This window comes from Pristis pectinata, chromosome 17 (assembly GCF_009764475.1).
Source record: "Pristis pectinata isolate sPriPec2 chromosome 17, sPriPec2.1.pri, whole genome shotgun sequence".
In the NCBI taxonomy this organism is placed as follows: domain Eukaryota; kingdom Metazoa; phylum Chordata; class Chondrichthyes; order Rhinopristiformes; family Pristidae; genus Pristis; species Pristis pectinata.
The window spans coordinates 28,740,585-28,762,117 of record NC_067421.1 but is presented as its reverse complement, the minus strand read 5'-3'; the positions used below and the strand labels follow the sequence as shown (position 1 = coordinate 28,762,117).

At 41.9% G+C, this 21,533-nt stretch overlaps 1 protein-coding gene across 2 annotated transcripts in view; it reads right to left on the bottom strand.

The window, feature by feature from the left end:
* Nucleotides 1–4,086: 4,086 nt before the first annotated feature.
* Nucleotides 4,087–21,533, bottom strand: part of scarf2 (scavenger receptor class F, member 2) — a 56,461-nt gene continuing 39,014 nt past the window's right edge. For both annotated transcript variants that reach the window (XM_052031984.1, XM_052031985.1), the window contains exons 8-11: nt 19,787–19,904; nt 16,111–16,235; nt 7,234–7,386; nt 4,087–6,555 (exon numbers count right to left, since the gene is read on the bottom strand). In XM_052031984.1, coding sequence (XP_051887944.1) covers nt 5,321–6,555; nt 7,234–7,386; nt 16,111–16,235; nt 19,787–19,904 — 1,631 coding nt within the window. In that variant the 3' untranslated portion in view covers nt 4,087–5,320. The remainder of the gene's footprint in view (nt 6,556–7,233; nt 7,387–16,110; nt 16,236–19,786; nt 19,905–21,533) is intronic.

The window sequence follows — 21,533 nt, the reverse complement described above, 5'->3', positions numbered from 1 at the left end:
TTCCCTGTGCTATTCACCACCTTCCCTCCTTATAAATTTCCTGTTTCTCAATAACTACCAGATGTAGGTGACGTGGGCAGCTCAGCTCCCTGGGAAGCTCATGATCCAGTGTGTTGTCATGGGCCCCGCTTTGGCTCAGTGACAGCTTTATGTGAGCGGAGTTTTGATTTGAGTCCTGGCACTGGGCTGAGAGCGGAGGCTCCTGAACTGTTTCACTTGGCATGGCTGAAGCAATTACCATTTCATCTTTTATTTTGTTACTATTTGTATAAGACTCAGTTGTCTGGACTTATTTTTAAATATATCATTTTAAAAAGGGTATCAGATGAACTTCTCCCTAACTACAAGCTCAAGAACTGCACACAAGAATAAAAGAACAAATTTATCCAGTAAGGGGAACATGAAACCAGTTTGTTAAAGAGCCAGACGTGACCACTACCTAATTGAAAGGGTTTGGCTGGTTTATATAAAAAGTAACAGAAGCTAGAATATTTACAATTTCCACGAATGAGTTACAGGCTGCAATATAATTGAGGGGTTTGGATGGTTGAACGATAGAATAAACTAGTTACATGCTGGAATTTAACTGAACAGTTTGGATTATATGTAGAACAGCAACTTTGACTATTACAATGCTGGTCAACTAACCTTGAATTGTGGTTAAGCGAGAATCTCTTCCAGCTTAACATTATGAAGAACAAAGCCATCCTATTCAGCTCCAACCAAATGGTCCACACATTACACTCTGGATTAATTAAATATCTTAATAACACTCAATTTGCTTTCAAATAATTGTGTCAAAGTAAAAGTTCTTGGAGAAGTTGTTTGGCTCTGCCACAAGAAGCATGGAAACAGCAGGCAATGAGATGTATGAAGTCACTGAGGTTGCAAGGCACAGACAAACTAAACTCACCACAGAAAGTTCATTTAGAATGATTTGTCTCTAACAATGTAGCAAGTGTTATTTACCACATTTAGGCAACCCAACTAAAAATTAACTCTTGGTATGGAGTTGTTTTTGTTCGTGTTTTAATTGTTTGTGGAGATTTTAAAAGTGTAATAAGGTTATATTTTCTTTGAAATTCCCCTTTCTTTCTCCTAATCCAATCTTTCAATCCCTCTGTTTTTCTTCATTTACCTGACCCGGCATTAACCTCCCACTCCAATTCATCCCCACGTGGACATAATTGAAAATCAAAAACCTGCAGATGCTGGAAATCTGAAAATAGAACAGAAATATCTAGAAACACTCAGCAGGTCAGGCAGTATCTGTGGAAAAAGAAGCTGAGTTAGCGTTTCAGGTCAAAGACTGGGCAGGTGAGAAAACGAGTTAGTTTTATGCTGTGGAGAGGGTAGGGGACAGATGGAAAGATCAAAGGGAAGAGGGTTGCCCAGGTGATCCTGCTAGCTGCTGATCTGCTCCTGAGGCCCCGGCTTGATTTTCACCTCAGAGGCCAAGCACAGAAAGTTGTCGGTCTAAACGGCAGACAGCTCTTGTGTTAATTGTAAGAATCACATCTTGTTATTGGCAAGATTTGCCCTGTCAGACTGGCATCTCCAATGAGTCACTCCCATAGATTCTGGGCCTTTTATTTGCCAGGAGTTCAAAATGATCACTTTAACTTGCTAACACAGAGAAGCAAAAAAATAACAGCAGCCGTGAACTCTGCCGAGAGCCCTGTGTGTTTTTATACGTTCCAGAACAGTGCTGGGCATGTCACACAGGCCTTTATCCAAACACTGGCTCTAACCAGCAGAGAAATTGGAGTTGGAGATGCAGTGCTCCTGTCAGATTGAGACAAGAGGCTCATTCAAGGCCTAACAGTCAGGGCTCTGTGAGAGGGGCCTCAGGAAAATACATCAACCAAGAGAGAGGAAGCTGAGAATGGGGATCATGTGGTTTATAATTGATACCATACGTGCTGAAAACAGTCCTGCTTTGCACAGCTACCACTGAGAGCCAGCACAGAAAACTTGATGCTACTTTAAAACTAGGGCTGATTGATTGCCTTGGGAGCTGGGTACACATACTGACTCACAGACATGCACACATACACGTTCACAGGCATACGAACACACACACACACACTCACTCACAGACATATTCACACTCAGATATATACACAAATGCACTCACTCACACGTACACAAATGTAGACTCACTCTCTCACACACACAATCACAGACACACACATGTCCACAGATACACACACACACACACACACACACACACTCATTCAGACATACATACATACGCTTAGATATACACACACTCACTCATGCAGATACCCACACACATACTCACACACACATATGTAGACTCACTCATTCATGTGCATACACACATGCACATACTCACACATACACACGTTCACAGACATGCACACTCACTCACAGACATACATACACTCAGATATACACGCAAATGCACTCATACATGCACATACACATATACAAATATAGACTCACTCTCTCACAAGCACACACACACTCACTGACATATGTACTACACTCAGATGTACATACACACTCACACATGCATATAATCACACACATACTCACCCACACACACATAGACTCACACACACACACACACACACACACACACACACACACACACACACACACACACACACACACACACACACACACGCAGTACAATTCAGAATTAGCCCCTTGTGTTAACCATCATACAACCTCAGATCAGGCACAACACCACCTGCAAGCAGAGTGCAGCTTCCTCTGCATGTCTCCAACAACATGTCAGTCAGAAGCTTTAGAAAAGGAAACTGTATTCCACCAGTAAGAATCTATCCCCTTTCCGCACCAACTAACCTAACGGAAAATACCAAGCAGGAACGTACAGACGTCTGGGTTGCCTGCATCATTTCAAGATCTGAAAGAAGCAGCCATCCTCATATCAATTTGTGTAAATTCAAAATCTTTGGGATAGATTTTGCCTTCCCAGTGCCAACTTTGGGAGGACAGGGTCCACTACAGACCCAGATGTTCCCACTTAAGAGACCAGTATGTTTTCGGATCTGATCCTCATCAGATGCCTGGCAGTGAGACCCTAATAGAAAACAATGACAAAAATTCTTCAAGTGGACAAGTGGCCATTGCCCGGTGTTGTTATCCTTCACATTCAGCACAACATTTGTTATAAAGGCAGAAAATGTGGCACATGCTCGGCAGGTTAGGCAGCCTCTGTGAAGGAGGAAACAGTGTTAACATTTCAAGTTGATGGCCTACCATCAGGACTGAGAAAGGTAATTAAAGTATGCTTCAAGTTGCAAAGGGGGAGGAGTGGAGAGAACAAAAGGAATGCCTGTGATAGACTCCTTTGCAAAAGGGAAGTGAGCATGCAGGAGTATCAGCACATCCTCTATTTGTTACATGTAGGAGTAATGAATGGAGGGTATGCTGATTGTCAGCTGAAGTATATTGGGAGGAGGCTTGTGCGGAGCAATACCAATCAGTCGCAATAAACAACCTGATCCTGCACTTTCCTGTCCACATAATTCCATGCCACCTCTCACCATAACAAGATTATTTACATTTGAAAGCATTCAAGGACACCTGTATTGGAACAGCAGGCGATATTGCAATATTGGCAAGATTTGATTTCAGTTTTTGAAACTTCAGCATGGCTTTTTCCTCAAAATCAGTTCAACCCTTTCTGACTCTCTTAAACTCTAAATGTAACAAAAATAATATCCAATAGAAACAAAAGATGCTGGAAATACTTTGTGGAGGGAGAAACAGAGTTACTGCCACAGGTAGGTGAACTCTCATCTCTGCATTCATTTCAGGTTTGCAGCATCCTCAGTATTTTATTTTTGCATCCCACATGAGAAGCCTAATTCAGCAGGCCTGAAGCCGAGGGGTGGTGATGCACCAGGGGGTCATAGCTCATGGAGGAGATACACCTCCCTCACCCTCCACCCTGCCTCTGAATCCCTTCCATTCCTGGAGTCCATCCTGACTAGTCCATACTGAACTGGAAAGACTTTTATCCATCTACATCCAGTTAAGAGAAGGAGGCGGGGAGTGAAGTGAGGAACACAACCACAAGGCAGGTGAGGAAAGAAATTTTTTATTCTTTTTGCTTGGCATTTTTAATAAAACTTGAAATAAAAAAATATCTTACACATAAAAATGATTGTATACAGAAAGAAGCTGGGACACAGTGCGTCAAGAGTAGAGAGTCCCAGTGTGCTGGCTGCAGCACAGTAACCTGAGCCAGTTCAGGCTCTTCCCTCTCCATCACTCAAGGATGGCAGAATGGCCAAGTGTTACTGAGTGTCTCACGCACGTAGTATGCAAAACTGTAAAATACATCAAAAGCGTTTGAGAGGCTAAACCTATGTTTGCAAGTTGCTCCTGAAAGCTAATACACATACGCTGCGGCTGCTGAAAACCTCACTGTGGACTCCCACCTCTGCGCTCCAGTGTTCTGCAATTAAATTTATAAAATGAACTGATCCCTTCTGTGACAGCCAACTCTGCTCCCTGGGCTCTCTGCTTTCCAGGATCATTTTCTCCCCACTCCAAAATGGTTCAGACATCATCTCCTGCCAACAATGAGCCCTTCCCCGCCAATGTTAGGTTCTTGTCAATCTCCCATCTCCTCCTCCTGCTCTCTGCCACGTCTCACAGGCAAGGTGCCTGAGTGGAAATCACTGCAGTGAGTGCAGCACCAAGCAAGTTACCCACATTTAAGTAAGGCATGAAGCCTTCATCTCCCAGCCTTGATCTTTAAACCATTCGTTTTGTTTTGGTCACTGTAGAACTGTAAAAGAATAATATACAAAAGCCAGCGATCTGTTACTGAATAAGATAACAGAAAATGACAAGGAATTGACATGTTCCTTTTTTGGAGAAAGCTTTGCTAATGCAAAATTCACGGAAATATATAATGTCACAAAATGTTGGATTCTTCTGTCCAGAGAAAGAAGCCTAACTCTAAAAACAAGCCGCAAAGCCCAGAGGTTCGCTGTACCATTACTGGTCATCAGTCACAGATAAGGTCATGGGAAAGATTTTTTGGTCATCTGTCAGTGTCAATGCAACACTTAATTCATTTGGTCACCGTTGGTCAACATCTGACCTTCAGTGAAGGGTAAGTGAGGGGAAGATACACTCAGGTACGTACATATATTAAAAGTTAGTAATTTATCTGTTACTCCTGTTTGGGCCACTGCTGGTGAAGTACTGCAACAGCCTCACAGCTCCTTGGGCTTACATGAGGCTTATAAGCACCTTTTTGCCCTGCTGCTCTGTGAGGTGGACATCAGCAGTGGGAATATTTTGTTTTGGGTTATGACTCCTTTACAGCCATCACCTGAGGGGACATCGTGGGCGTTTTTGGATGTGATTCCAATGTTGCCTCTTTGCTGCGCTTCCTCGGGGGTTTTTTAATTGGTGTCCTTTTGGGTGTCTGCTCACCCATTTCCTGTTTGGCCTGAGAACAGTTCACCCCATCTTGCTCCTGGTAGCTGCAGCTTTCCAGGGTTGAACCGCTGGCGTTGCCTCCCACGGCCTCCTGGTGTTCCGGAGAAGGGCTGATCATCTTTTGTAGGTTGCTTGACGTCGGAATGACCGCTCGCTGGCTGTTGGCACCAAAGGACCGCTTAGCTTTCTGCGGGGGTGTGGGTTTCTCCCGCTGGTGGTGGGCTGGAATCAACCCATTTTGCCTCATGTTAACCTCTGACTTGTTTAGGCTCTGGGTTTTCTCTTTGAGTTGAGCGGCCAGCATGGTGGCCGTCTCCGGAGATAGGTGGGGGTGAATCACCTCGGGTCTACCTTTCGCCTGTGGGGGACTTCTTTGCGATTCTCTCCCCTCGGCTGGCTTCTTATCACTGGGTGAAGGTCCACTTCTTTTCGATGTGTTCTGGACGCTGCCATTGAGATTTTGCGTCTGTTCGGGGCTTGCTTTATTCTTCTGCACTTTGCTTCCATAACTCAGGTCATTGGGTGTGTGTTCCCTTGTCCGGTTGTGGCCCTTGTCCTTGCGCCTCAGTTTGACCTCAGAGGAGCCTCTCTTCTCATCCTGCCTACCATAAAGTCCAGCAGAGGATTCACTCAGGTTCCTCCTCCTGCCACCCAAAGCACTATGGTGACCCTCTGCTTGAGTGGCTGCTTTATCCAGAGATGGAGACCTTGTGGCTGATGAAGGGTTAGGTTGGCTGGAGTTGAATTTGCCATGAATCCATGATAATTTGGGCTTGGTTGAAGGATCGGGAGGGGGAGGTTTGGTCCTCTCTGGGGAGGGCTGCTTCCCACTAATGTTGGTGGTTCTGCTGCTGTTGGTGTTGATGCTGTTGTCGCTGTCTTTAGACTGCTTGGACAGCCTCGCTACTTTAGCATACACAGCCCCACTGGTCGAGCCAGAGCCATTGCTGGAGGCTTCACTGTCTGATAGTTTAAGTAACAGCATGTCATTGGGGTCACTTTTCAAACATGTGTACTCCCCAGCATCCTCTTCACTTATTGGAGGGGCTAGCTTTTCCACTGGGTTCACCTTCTCACGGATACTGCTCTCCATAACACTCTCTGCAAGAGTCAAAATTAACGTCAGAACATTTGGACGGAGGACACACTAAATTTCACATTATGTTCTTGCGCCACAGAAGGAAGTCATTCAGCCTTTGAGTCTATGCCATCTCTCAGAACGTTCCTTTCAATCCCATTTCCTCTTTTATTTCCCTGTAACCTATTCTCTCTCACATGTTCCCCTGATTCTCCTACTACACACTTAAACTTGGAGCACTTTACAGTAGCCAATTAACCTTTCAATCAGCATGTCTTTGGGATGTGGGAAGAAACCGGAGCACCTGTGGGAAACCCACTACACTGTGGGATTCCTCAGTGCAAACCAAAAGCTATGGTGGCTCTTAGATGTTGACAGCGACGACCCATCACACAGACAGATTTATTATTATAGACTGCCAGTCCAAATAGCACTGTCCAAATCCCCAGTATGGGAAATGGGAAAGAGAAAGTTAATAGGCAGAAGCATTCTCAATTATTGCTCAGTTTGTAATATGCATCCCCTCCTCTGAACGTAAGTACCAATAACCAATTCCCTACTCTCCATGATTAGTAATAAAGGCCCTCCTTCATGCAACAGCTGATAAAGATCTTGTGCTATTTAGTTCAAGCATAACTCAGAAACAAAAAAAGAGAATTTTCATCTGGTTTTGTACACATACATACAACCATTGTACTCACCCTCATGAGGTACACAATACACAGGGCCATCATCTGCCGTATCGAAAGAAGAAAAAGAGCCATGGGAAGACCAAGAAGGGGATGGCTGATCCATCATAGAGGGCGGCTCGATGAAGCTACAGTTTAGGGTGTTTTCCATGTCATGATGTGCCACTAAAAAGGAATCACAAGATTAGCAGAGGGAATGGTGAATCCAGTCTAAGGAAATGCCTGCAGCCCACATCACCCACTCAGCACTGAATGATATGACTCTGCCAGAGTAGTCTAAGGATCATTGCATGCAATAATCCACCTTCCCCCACCCTCTCACCCCCTGCTCCCCAGAACATTGCTCCACCTCCATCATAGATATTCATTGTAATTTATCCTTGACTATCCTGCCTGGAAGATTACTCCAAAGATTTAACATGCATGCCTGGTTTAAATGGGTTCTATATCTCTGACTTAGTCTGCAGATTTGTCCTGACAGGCACGGTAGTGTAGTGGTTAGCGCCAGCGACCCGAGTTCAATTACAGCGCCAGCGACCCAGGTTCAATTCCGGCCACTGTCTGCAAGGAGCTTGCACGTTCTCCCTGTGTCTGCGTGGGTTTCCTCCAGATGCTCCACTTTCCTCCCACATTCCAAAGACGTACTGGTTAGGAAGTTATGGGCATGCTATGTTGGCGCTGGAAGCGTGTCAACACTTGCAGACTGCCCCCAGAACATTCTAAGCAAAAGATGTACTTCACTGTGTGTTTCGATGTACATGTGACTAATAAAGATATCTTATCAATGGTAATCGGTATTCTGCATACTTATTCTACCGAAGGAATGCTGGATACCTTCACAGAAGAACAATCCAGCACTTCAGTGAAGCAGTGGCAGACTGCATTTTTGAGAATTAGTGAGTGTAGACTTCTTGCTCAGTATCAATCGGACTGCACTTCTGCCTCCTGTTCTCTTCATGTCGTGTCAGTGATAGTCACAGTGTAAAGGTTGCCACAATGTAAAGGTTGGGGTGGTACCACACAGACACTCGAACCACAGCACAAAGAGTGGGTGAGACTGATTCTCGTCTCAGGTAGTTCAGAAGCAGCCCAATTCCATGTCCATTTGGGATAAGCTCCCCCAAATTGATTAAATTTAAGAGGATTTGATCTGGAGCTGGATACTTTAATGCCACTGTCTGCAAGATTAGTTCAAAGGACAGGCCAATACGGGAGTGTGGTGATGCACCACAGACTGCTGACCATCTCATGTGTGCAGCACAAACCCATGTACGACATTGTGGATGAAGCATTTGTGCAGTTCTTCTGCAGTTATAGTGTGTTGAGGGGGAAGTGAAGGAGATGAGAGACGTGCTGTTTATCATTCCCATTGGTTCTCCTGGCTTCAGTACCAGGTTTAATGAACACACCTGCTTCACACAAAAGAATTGAAAATTATCTCTCTGTGGCACAGTTTCCAGCTAAGGATAAATTCCCTCTCTTCTTCCAGTCTTTAGTTCTTGCAGTGCCTTGTGTATTCTGTGCCATCTTCATGCTGACTAACTAAAAGGCATTCTGCACTGTGAAGTAGCAGGGCGCTAACTAAACTGTTTACTAACATGGATGTAACACCATGGTAATGCCTCAGGAACATGTGAAGAATTCCTAACCTTTGGAGTTTCAGTGGTGTCCAGCTTTGATGTGGTTATTTCATTAGCTGCAGTAGCAGCTGCAGGTGATTATGGTGGATCTGCTAATCATGGCTTCCACATCTACCTCCCTAATACACACCAACTGATGCAGGAAAGAAAATAATATTTCAGGCAAGCTGCCAGGCTGCTGAGATGAAATCGAGCCTTGACTTTCTGTCAGCAGAGAGACTAACAGGAACTTCAGGGCTGCTAATAATGGACCAGATGCAGCAATAAAGCCATCACTGCACTCAAGTGTGCCTGATGACTGGTATCTTGTTTGCTGATGACCAGTTAGTGGGTTATGTAGGTGAAGACCAATCAGGTTTTGATTACACTACCATCCTGTCCATCTTTAAGTTCATCACTCAGACCACCTCTTGATAGGCTGACAGCCTTAGAGATAGAGCAAGCTTTTGTGAAATGTAAGTACTGGCAGCATCCAATTGGCCTACATTACTTGTCTCTGCTTTGGGCTTTATAGAGCCAAAATATTGGTCACCCTTCCTCTTATTACCTTTGTTTATCACAACCATTTATATCTGGGTATAATTACATTAAAGTCATTATATAAACACAAGTCACTACTGTTAATACTGTGAGACAAGATGCAATAATTATGTTCATTTTATATGAGCTTTCCCTCTGTAGCTTATAATGTGGCTTTGTGGAAAATCATCTTTGATTGCCAACACCAAATGCTTGCATGGAGTACCGATCGCTGGTTGTGCTCATCTTTGGACACTCAGTTGCATTGAAATCAACTGGGCAGACACAAGGTAGTCAAACAGAAGCATCGGCCTTCCCACTAAATATCTAAAAAAGGCACGAGATGTGTGTGCCCACATTTATCATATAACATTAAGGACACCCATGTACCCCCACATTGAAGCCGGAAAATTTAAAGTCTTATGCACACCTCAGAAATCGATAGAGTGCGCAAAAGTAAGTACATATTCACAAAAACATTTCTGATGCTAGCTACCAAAGATCACTTCCACACCAGGTTTTCTTAAGAGGCACTTAAAACGACTGTTGCTTTCTTTGATATTGAGTGTCTTCTTACAGCAAAGAAGGTTGAGAGGAGGTTTGATAATGGTTAGCAAATTACTGGTTTAAACAGAGGTGATAGAGGGAAGGTATTCTCATGAATGGATTGTTCAGGGACTAAAGAACATGGATTCAAAAATCTGGTTGGAAAACACAATGGATGAGTGAGGAAAAACTTATTTTACAGAGTAGTCATCAGCAATCCACTGTCCGAGGGGTGATAAAAATAGAATTTTGCAGGGCTTTCAGAATGGGAATTGGACAGGCAGACAAGAAAGAGGACTTTGCATGATTATGGGGGAAGAACAAGGGAATGTGACTGATGGGGTTTCTCAGCGAGAAGCTGGTACAGGCTTAAAGGGCGGAATGGCTTTGATATGTGGCATAACAATTCAATGTTTCAGTGATTGTACATAAAAATAGACCAACTGAATTGTAGATCACTAACAGATGTAACTGTGACAAATAACACACTATTGTGTTTTGCTTTCTGTCAGCTTCATAGAACATAGCCCAGCTTATTTTGACACATAACAAGGCATCATTCTCTGGCTAAGGTTTCTTCAGGATACAATTGCAAACATGTTGTAACTCTGCTTTTTATCCATGGAAATAAATATTCCAGTTGATATTATTTCCAACATCTTTTATAAAATAAAGGAAAATCTCAGTCTTTCATGTTCAGTTTGGAGCACACAAAATAATACTATCAGAGAAATAAACTGCCACAGAAAATGATTAATAAGAAATAAATATATGTATTAAATGTCAAACATAGACAAGAATGTCTCCCTGATTACCACTGACCATCCTCCCTTAGCTGATGAATTAGTGCTCCTCCATGCTGAATGACACTTGGAAGAAACACTGAAGAAGCAAGACTACAGAATGTACTCTTAATGGGGGTCTTCAAAATCCACTTCCAAAAGTGGTTTGACAGCAGCATCACAGACTGAGCTGGCTGGGTCATGAAAATATAGCTGCCAAGGTCAGTGGCAGGTAGTGAGTGAACCAACATGATGGATAAACCTGCTTAGAATCATCGTCACCAATCTAGCAGTGGCAGATGCATCCATTCATGTTAGCATAGGTAGAAGTGACCATCATCCTTGTGGGGTCAAAGCCCTGTCTTCACATCAAAGATTCCTCTATATGTTATGTGGGATTACGGTAATGCTAAATGGGATTGACTCAGAATAGACTTGGAAGCTCAACACTGGGCAGCCATGGGAACATCAGCAACTGCAGAGTTGTGCACCACCACAATCCATGGTTCTATGGTTTAAACCATAGAATCTATGGTTCTATGGTTATCTATGGTTCGATAACATCATGGCCCAGCAAATCCTTCACTCTACAGTTTGACCCTCTTTCAATGAAAAGTGCAGAAAGGCATGTAGGGATCAGCACTAGGCAGACCTAAATATGAGGTTCCAACCTAGCAAAGATGCATTGCAGGACTACATGCACACTCAACAACAAAAACAGCGTGCAATAGATAAGCTAAGTGATCTCACAACTAAAGCCCTGCAGTCCCATCACGTCTAGCAATGCATGTTGGTGGACAATTAGACAGCTAATGGAAGAAGTAAGTTCCAAGAGCCTCTCCATCCTTCATAATGGTGGGTCCTAGCATGTAAGTGCTGAAGTTCAACCAGAAGTGCTGAGCAAATCATCCATCTCAATTTCCTCCTAAGATCCTCACCATCACATAAGCCACTTTTCAGCCATTCCGATTCACCCCACGCGATATCAAGAAATGGTTGACAGCACTGGATTACAGTAAAGGCTATGGGACCAGAAAACACCATAGCTATAATACCAATCACTAGTACTCCGGAACTAACTGTGCATCCAGCCAAGCTGTTCCAGTGCACTTACAACAACACATCCATCTGACAATGTGGAAAATTTCCCAAGTATATACTGTTCACAAAAAACAGGGCAAATTTGATCCAGCTAATTATTATAGAACATAGAACAGTACAGCACAGAACAGGCCCTTCGGCCAACAATGTTGTGCCAACATACCTAATCTCTCCTATCTACAGATTGCCCATATCCCTCCATTTTCCTCTCATTCATGTGCCCATCCAAGCCTCTCTTAAAAGCCCCCAATGAATTTGCCTCCACCACCCTATCAGGCAACACATTCTAGGCATCCACAGCTCAGATTATAATATCAATCTAATCCCAAACAACAGCAACCTGATGGAAGGTATCACCGTCAGTGCCAGCAAGCAGCATTTATTCACCAATAACCTAATTATTGTTGCCTAATTTGGGTTTTGGCAGGCCAGTTAGCTCTGGATCTCATCTCACCTTTGATCCAAACGTGAATCAAGGAGTCCAATCCCAGAGGTGAGAGTGACAGCCAATGACATCAAGGCAGTATTTGACCAAATGTGGCATCAAGGCATCCTGGTAAAACTGTAGTTAATGGGCATTGAGGGGAAAACGCTGTATTAGTTGGAGTTATACTTTGCACAAAGGAAGATGGCTCTGAATGATGGAGATTAATCATCCCATCCCCAGGACATCACTTAAGTAGGAGTTCCTCAGGGCAGTGTCCAAGGTCCAACCATCCTCAGCTACATTATCAATGACCTTCTTTCCATCATAAAGGCAGAAATGAGGATTTTTACTTATGATTGTACTATCTTCAATTTCATTCACAATTCTTAAGCAAATGAAGCAGTCCATGCCTGCATGCAAGACCTAGACAACAATCATACATAGATTGATAAGAGGCAAGTAATTTTCATGCCACAAAGTACCAGACAATAAACATCTTCAACAAGAAAGAGTCTGTCTAGTAACTACCTTGAAGTTCCAAGGCATTGTCACTCTGCCATCAACAACTTGGGGGATCGCTATTGATCAGGAACTCACGAGAGAAGCCACATAAATAGAGCAGCCCCACGGCAGGTCAGGCGCCGGATATCCTTCAATAAATGACTCACCTCCGATCATCCAAAGCCTTTCCATCACTAAAGGTACAAATCAGGAGTGTGATGGAAAACTTGGCTGGATGAGTGCATCTTCAAGACCACTCAAGAAGCTCAACATCACACAGTAGAAAGCAACCCTCTTGATTGGTATCTCATCAATCACCCTAAGCACTCCACATACAGTGGCTACAGTGGGCAGTTTTTACAAAATGCACTGCAGTTACTCACTGGGCTGCTCTAACAGCACCTCACAAACCCATGACCTCTACTGCTAAGACAGACAAACGCTTCAGGCACAGCATCATGATCTGCAGGACCCCCTCGAAGTCACACACTATCCTGACTTGGAAATCTGTTGCAGGAACTTAATCATCGCTGGTTCTAAGTCCTGAAAATCCCTGCCCATCAGCACTGTGGGTGTACCTTCACCAAAATAACTTCAGTGGTTCAAGAAAGTGGCTCAACACCACTCTCTCAAGGACAATTTGGCACAGGCAATAAACATTGGCCTTGTCAGTCATGTACAGATACCAAAAAATAAATTTTAAAAAAAATTAGTTACTTTTGCTCACTTGCCCACTGATCAGTTTGATAGATCCATCCAAAGGTACATGTCGTGAAGTATTTATCACAATAGAGCTGGCTCCCCAAACTCAGTCCAATGGGATCTGGGTTTATATGTCCAGTTAAGGTTGTGTCAGGTATCAAAAAATCAATAAACTCTGACTCAGGTCTGACCAATCAGTTCCATAAATAACGATACTAAGAGTCTACTTTTCTTCAGTGCCTAATTCCCCAACCAGAGCCCGAGTGCAGCCAATTTTGTGTCTCGTTTCAGGTTGGTTATGGAAAAATGTATGATTCATCCAGCTTGGGACTGTTGTAGTCAGGTTGTTTTCAAATGGAGCTTTAATTTTATACCCGGACTTGATATCTACATCAAAAATTTCAAGGGTTAGTTTGATTTGCATAACTTGCAGCTTTGTATATTTAAACAAAGCTGCAAGAATGTTTACTTTTAATTTAGTTCCTGGGAGGGTTTTGATTTAAAATATTTAACACAGCAGTTTCCAATAAAATAACCCTGGGTTATGTAACTAAAAACAGGCTGTTTAAAATTGGAACCAATGCAACAGCTGAAAAGTGAATATGAAGTACAACTAATTTTTGGCATGTTCATTAATTGGTCCATTCCTGATCTCAATTCAATGCCGTATATGAACATGATATTTACACCGGAGTATAAAACAACAATAATTTGAATGTATAACGCACCTCTAAAATGGGTGTATTATCAACAAATAGAGACATGAGGGCAGATGACCAAAGAGGTAGTTTTGAAGAAGTATTTTGAAGAAAGAAAGTAATGGAAATGGGTGTTAGAGAGTGAATTCTAGACCTTAGAGATTTAGCAGCTGAAGTCATGGCTGCCCCTGTTGCTATGATAAGATGCTAGGATGTCGATGAGCCAGAATGGCAGAAATGTAGATGTCTCGGAGAGTTGTTGGGCTGGAGCTGATTACACAGATTGGTCAGGAATTGGTCAGGTCATGGAGGGATTTGAAAGCAAAACTTTAAGAAAGGTGGTGGCTAGTCAGGACGCAATGTAGATTAGTGAGCACTGATGTGATGGTGAATGGAATGGTGCGAGTTAGTTTACAGGCAGCAGAGTTGCAGAGATTGGAAGAACTGTATGGGTGTGAAGTTTCACTGTAACATAACAGCAGAGAATCAGGAGGTAAATCAACCAAAATATAAAGGCCTCAGAACTAGTAGATAACTTTAAAAATGAAAAAAAGGAAACTGCAGATTCTGGAAGACTGACATATGAACAGAAATTGCTGGAAACCTTCAGTAGGTCAAGCAGCATTTGTGGAAAGAGAAACCAAATTAATGTTTCAGGCCTGATGAAGAGCCTTCAACTCTGTTTCTTTTTCCACAGATACTGCCTGACCTGCTGAGTGTTTCCAGCATTTTCAGTTCTTTTATTTCAATACTTAGCTTTAGAGTTATATGAGAGCCTCCAGAAAAGAAAGGAGCCTGGAAATTCTTTTGTACAGTTCCAAAACAAAAGTGGTGTGCAACTGAAAATTGGCTTAACCCAGAAAAAAAAAGCAATTCTGCACACATTTCTAGGATTCCTTAGGCCTGTTGGGAAATCTGATTCCTGGCTTTTTAGCAGTGTTTTAATTTTGTACTTTTTCAACCCCACTAGTCTGAAAAATAGCAGCTCTTGTTACCTCATTGAATAATATGGTCTTACTAACCCCATGTTCCCTGGTATTTGAAGACCAACATACAAACTGTATTCATTGTCCTCAATGTGAGCTTCTGCAACTTTAAACACCCACTGCTGGGAACCTCCAGCAGTAGCCATGGAGGGTCTACATGGCCCCAGGCACTAAAGACAAACCTCCTGCAGGCCCTGTTCTTTACCAGCTTGACCAGTTCCTAATCTCCTTCAGGAAGGATTCTCCCAACTCCTTCCCAGCATTCAGTCATTAAGTAGAAACACTCCCCTGCAGCTAGAAGTTGCTGCTGGTATTGTGATATGACCTTTTTAGAGCTGGCTGCCAAGAACACAACTGCTAGGCTAAATGTTGACAGCTGTGAGAATTTATAATAGAATAACCAAGTAACCTTGTACTAAAACTGGCAAAAAAAAATGACATTGCACTGGGAAACATAATTACACTGTCCCTTCAACCTCATAATTGAATATCTTGGTCTTTATGGGATTTCACACATTACCTTAGTGTGACCCACGATATATTTTTAACACCAATACAAAGTAGTAAAGCAGTTTCTTGACCAGGGCCTCTTACATTATTAGGAAAAATTCTCACTTTCATTTGAATGTTGTTTACTTAAATAACAAAAGGAAAAGAATTCCGCTTGGGGGCATTGAAATTGAAAGCCTTTTTATAATACATGCTACATAAGGAAAATATTCATCCACAATACTTTATGAAAACATAAAATGTAAAGAGTGCGTCTGAAATAAACAATGGATAAACCCTGGAGATACAGGTCCCATACCAGGCCACTTTCTCATTAATCTATCAACTTCTCATTCAAATATTGACCAGTATTTTTTTGTTATTCACACGATTTCCTGTTTTCATTCAGATCCTAAAAATTTCCAAGTTAATCCCTTCTTGAATAAAACATCCATTTGTGTGAAGTAAACATCAATACACTTGTAAGGACCTGCTCACCTACAACCTTTGGGAATTTCTGCCGCTTAATGGGAATTCTGGGCAGCTTGGTGCTGATCTGGCTGATGGTGCCACGCAAGCGTCTCCGTGCCTGCTTGCCTCTGACAGTGATGACTTGGCTGGAACTGGCAGGAGATAAAGTACGTAATGTTAGATACTGGCATTTTGAGTCTACAACTCTCTTCATGCATGGTCTCAGTTTCAGGTGCTCCAAAGGAACTGGTCAATGTTGCACTGTACACCACCCAGACGGTGAATCTGCTACCAATAACAACACCCATAAAATAGTGCCAAGAAACTCATCTCCAATTGGCATTTCAAAACATGCTGAAGAGTAACAACAGTATATCACACCACACTACTCCCCCCCACACCCCCCGAAATTCAGCTCCATTTAACTTTGGCAGAATGGATTTCGAAGGCAGACTAGACTGTATTGTTCACTTCTATACAGCACATTTATCAACAATGGACAGCCTTCCATCTTGATTATATTGGAAATATTGGGGGAGAAATTTGTCTTTGATCAGTAGAGCCAAAGTATTGGCTGTCAATTGTACTTACTTAGGCACATTTGATTCTGTTTACTTCAGTGGAACCCATCGTGCAACAGTATGTTTTGGGTTTAGTGCCAGCAGCCAGAAACAAATTTCTCCCTCATTGGATGTCCACATGCATTTGATTGCAAGGGAGGCAGCAGACAGGAACATACAAACAGCTAAATTAGGAGCAGGAGTAGGCTACACAGTCCTTCAAACCTGCTCCGCCAATCAATAAGTTCGTGCCTGATTTGATTATAACCTCAGTTCCACATATCCACCCTCAGTAACCATCCATCCCTCTGCCTATTGAGAATTTGTCTAACTCTACCTTAAATATATTCAAAGAACCTCCTTCCACCACCCTTTGAGGAAGAGAGTTCCAAAGATTCATGACCCTAAAAGAGAAAAAAATTTCACCTCATCCCAGTCTTGAATGGATGGCTCCTTATATTTAAACATTGATCTCTAGTTCTCGATTTTCCCAAAAGAGGAAATATCTGATCCACACCCACCATGTCAAGACCCCTCAAAATGCTTTATGTTTTATTCAAGTCCCCTCTCACTCTTCTAATCTCCAGCAGGTACAACCCTCATGTGCTCAACCTTCCCGCTTAAGATAACCCACCCATTCTAGATATCAATCAAACAAACCTTCTCTGAACTACTTCAATGCATTAACATCCTTCCTTAAATAAGAGCAACACCTCACAGTCCTCCAGATGTGTTCTCACCAGTCCTCTAAGCAACTGAAACAAAACCTCCCTACTTTTGTGTTCAAGTCCTCAAACAATAAATAATAATATCCTGTCAGTTTTCCTAATTACTTGCTGTACCTACATAATAGCCTATTGTGAACCATGCACCAGGGAACCCAGATAAATTACATGTATCCCAGAGTTATGCAAGTAGATAATGTATGGATTTTTTTTATTTTTCTTGCCAAAATGGACCACTTTCCCATATTATACTCTATTTATCAGATTCACACATCCAATCTCTCATCATCCTTTTGCAGTCTCCTTATGTCCTCTTCAGAACTTAGCATGACCGGCAAATTTATCAGCCATAACTTCGATGCCTTCAACGAAAATAGTTGTCCCAATTGTAAAAGGTTGAGCACCAATCCCGGTGGCATACCACTCGATAAGTCTTGCCAACCAACAAAAAAGCCACATTTATGCCAACTCTATTCCTTGTTAGCCAGCCAATCTTCTGTCCAAGCCACATTCTTATCACTTACACTATCAGCTTTTATCTTCCACAAAATACCTTTGATATGGCATCTTATCAAATGCCTTCTGGAAATTAAAGAATAGTACATCCACTAGTTCCCTTTTATCCACAGGATATGTTTCTTCTTCAACAAACTCATTTAAATTGATCACACATGACTTCCCTTTCCCAAAACCATGTTGAATTAATCTGATTATTTTGAAGTTTTCTAACTACCCCATTGTGACGTTTTTTCATATGTTCTTTTAACATTTTCCTATGACAGATGTTCGGCCAACTGACCTATAGATCTCTGCTTTTTGTCTCCCTGCCCCTTTGAATAAAAGAGTGATATTTGTTATTTTCCCATCTAATAGAAACATCCCTGAATCTAAATCTGGGAAATTTGGTGAATTAAAATACCCACATCAACAATCTCACTTGCCACTTCTTTTAAGACTCCAGGATGTAATCAATCAGGACCCAGGGACTGTTCAGCCCAAAGTTCCGACAATTAGTTCAGTACCTACTATCCTGATGATTGTAATTTTCCCCGAGCTCTTCCCTCCTGATTCCCAATTTTCAGCTATTTCTGGGATGTTAGTTTTATTTTCTACAGTAAAGACTGATGCAAGGTAACTTTTTAGTTCACTTGTCATCTATTTGTTTTCCATTATTAATTCCCCAGTCTCTCTTTCTTTGGGAACAACACTCATTTTTTAAAATTTGTTCTTTTTGAAATATATTTTAAAACTCTTATTATCAGCCCTTGCATTTCTAGCCAGCTTTATCTCATATTCTATCTTTTCCTTCTTTTTTAATCTTTATGTCATCATTTGCTGTTTTTAATATTCTGTCGAATCTTCTGACCTGACACCATCTTTCTGCAATTACATACTTTAAGTTTGATACCACCCTTAAATTTTTAGGTTAACCACATATGGTGAATACTTCCCACGGTATTTTTCTCTTTCATTGTATGTATCTATTCTTTGTATTCTGAAAGATCCCCTTTAATATCTCCAACTGCATCTCAGCTGATTGATCCCTTAACCTAATTTGCCAGTTCACTTTAGCTGGTTCTTCTTTTGTGCTCTCATAATTTCCCTGATTTAAGCTTCAGGTACTCTTTTTGTATCTATTCTTCTCTCCCTCGTATGGAATGTAAAATCCAATTGTATAATGCTTGCTAATACCTAGAGATGCTTTCACTCCGAAGTCATTAATTATAATCCTATCTCCTTGTACAGTACCAGGTCTCGTGCTGCATGATTTCTGATTGGCCAGAATGTGCTGTTTTAACAAACTATCCTGAAAACACTCTTTCAACTCTTCATTTAGAATTTCTCATCCAGAGTACCTTTGCTCATCTGATTTTACGAACCTCTACATAGAATAAAATCACTCAAAGCTTTTGCTATATCTTTTTTCACAAGTCCCCATTATTTCTTCCTTTATATTGTGTCCTACCATGTGTTTATCATTTGGGGGTTTGTATACCATTCACACACTGACTTCTTGCCTTTATTATTTCTTACCTTCAACAAACTGCTTCTACATCCTTGTTTCCTGAACTTAGGTCATCCCTGTCTATTGTACAAACACCATTTTTAATTAGCAGTGCCACTCTCTACCTATTACTTTCTTCCTATCCTTCCGAAATGTCATGTAGCCTTCAATATTCATGTCCTAATCTATATCGTCCTGCTGTCAATTTGGACCACAGTCTGAAGTGAGAGTTCACTTTTATATCAATGAACTAGAAGCTGTCTGCCTCAGGTCATTTCTTACTACCTGATGCAATGGAAGGAGAAGACATCCATGACCCTAACAGAGATGAAGTCTGACCTTAAAAGAGCTGAGAGATTCAGAGCATATTTGGCTATGAATCAGAACCTCTCCCTGTATAGCAGAGTACTCACTCGTTTCCTTGATTCTTCTTGTGACAGAGACAGTAACAGCACAGGAACAGCAGGAGCAGAAGCAGCAGAAACAAAATCAGAGAACCAGCAGCAATCACTCCAACTCGCCCGTTGGAACCTATGTGAAGAGAGGAAGTGAGATGAGCAACCTGAGAGCAGCTGAAACCCACTCACTTTCAAACTGCTTCATTGAGCAGCAGGTATAAGAAGAAACCATGGAATATACTACGGAATATACCATGGTTTATTGCAAGGAATACACTGGAGGTTTCCCGCAAGAGTTTCGCTGGAGTATTTGTGTGAGGATCTTGGTGTATATTGGATGATGAATGATGGCAGTGGGTACATTGAACTTTTAGAGTGCTATATCAGAGAGTTATAGTCAGAGATATGTCAGAGTGTTGCAGTGTGAAATGGGAGATAGATTAGAATGTTCCATGAAGAGATGCATCAACAAGTTATAGTGAAGGATGTGGATATTTTTAAAGTGCTTCGTGATTTTTATATTGAATTTTTCCAATAGGAAATGTATAGTGTATCGGTTTCACATTGTGGATTACAAAGTTTATTGGAATGCTATATCAACATGAACGAACATTACATCAGAATTTTACAGTGAGGACTGAAGGCCACATTAGAATGATACTTTCAGATTCTGAAGTAGATTGAAGTGTTCTACAAAGAATGGGAATTATATCAAGATATCATAGAGTGGGAATGAGGAGTATTCCAAAGACTGATGGATTGAGGGACTTAGAATTAATTAGAGTGTAACTGGTGTTTACTGTTCACTCTTCCAATGTCCCAGGTTAGGTGATATTGAGAGCGGTTCACTTTCCTGAGGTGCTGCCTTGTTCTGTTATTTCTACAATCATCAACCCTCTCCCCAGAAATGAACAACCTTTGGTCCAGCCACTTTGAAAACAGCTAGCCTATTTCCAACCTCCCATTGTTCTTGAATATATCGTAACCTCCCAGATTCATGCCCATTGTACGCTGACCAACTTGTTTGAATGCTTCCAATCAGGTGCCCTGCTTTGCTATAATACCAAAGTGTCTCTGATCACTAATGACATTGGTCACATATCCCGCCTGGGTCTTCTCAGCCAGTCTTCAGTCTATGATGAAGTAAATCACATCTTCTTTCTCCGATGTAGTACCATCATTGTTCACTTAGAAGGGCCAGTTGTGGGTGGAGAATCACCAACAAAGTCTTCTTTTCCCAAAGCCACAGAATTATCTATTTGTTTTTCCCCCAAAGATGAAAGCTCGTCCACCTTCTATTTCTCATGCACAAGTTCTAGTGAGGTGGCACCAGTTTCCAATAGTACACTGACTTTACTTCACTTCACCTCTCCACCTCTTACCTTGATGGCTCCTAAATCTACATTGACATTGAATGTCAACCATCCAGGGCTCAATGAAGAGAAATGTTCTCCAGTTAACTTTTGGAAAGAAAGGAGCCATCATCTTCTGCCCCATCACAAATGTCATTTGCTAGCCACCAGATCTATCCTTCAACCTAGCAACTGTCCTGAAATTGAACCAGACTGTTTGTGCCCTTGGTGTCATATTTAATTCTGATTGTGTGTTGGACCACACATCAGGGCCATCAGTCGGCCCCTCTACTTCCACCTTCAGAACATCATCTGATTCTGTGTTGAGAATCTGACCTTTGTTACCTGCGGACTTAATGTTTCCAACATTATCCTGGATGGTTTCACTCATTCCAGTCCTTGTCTATACT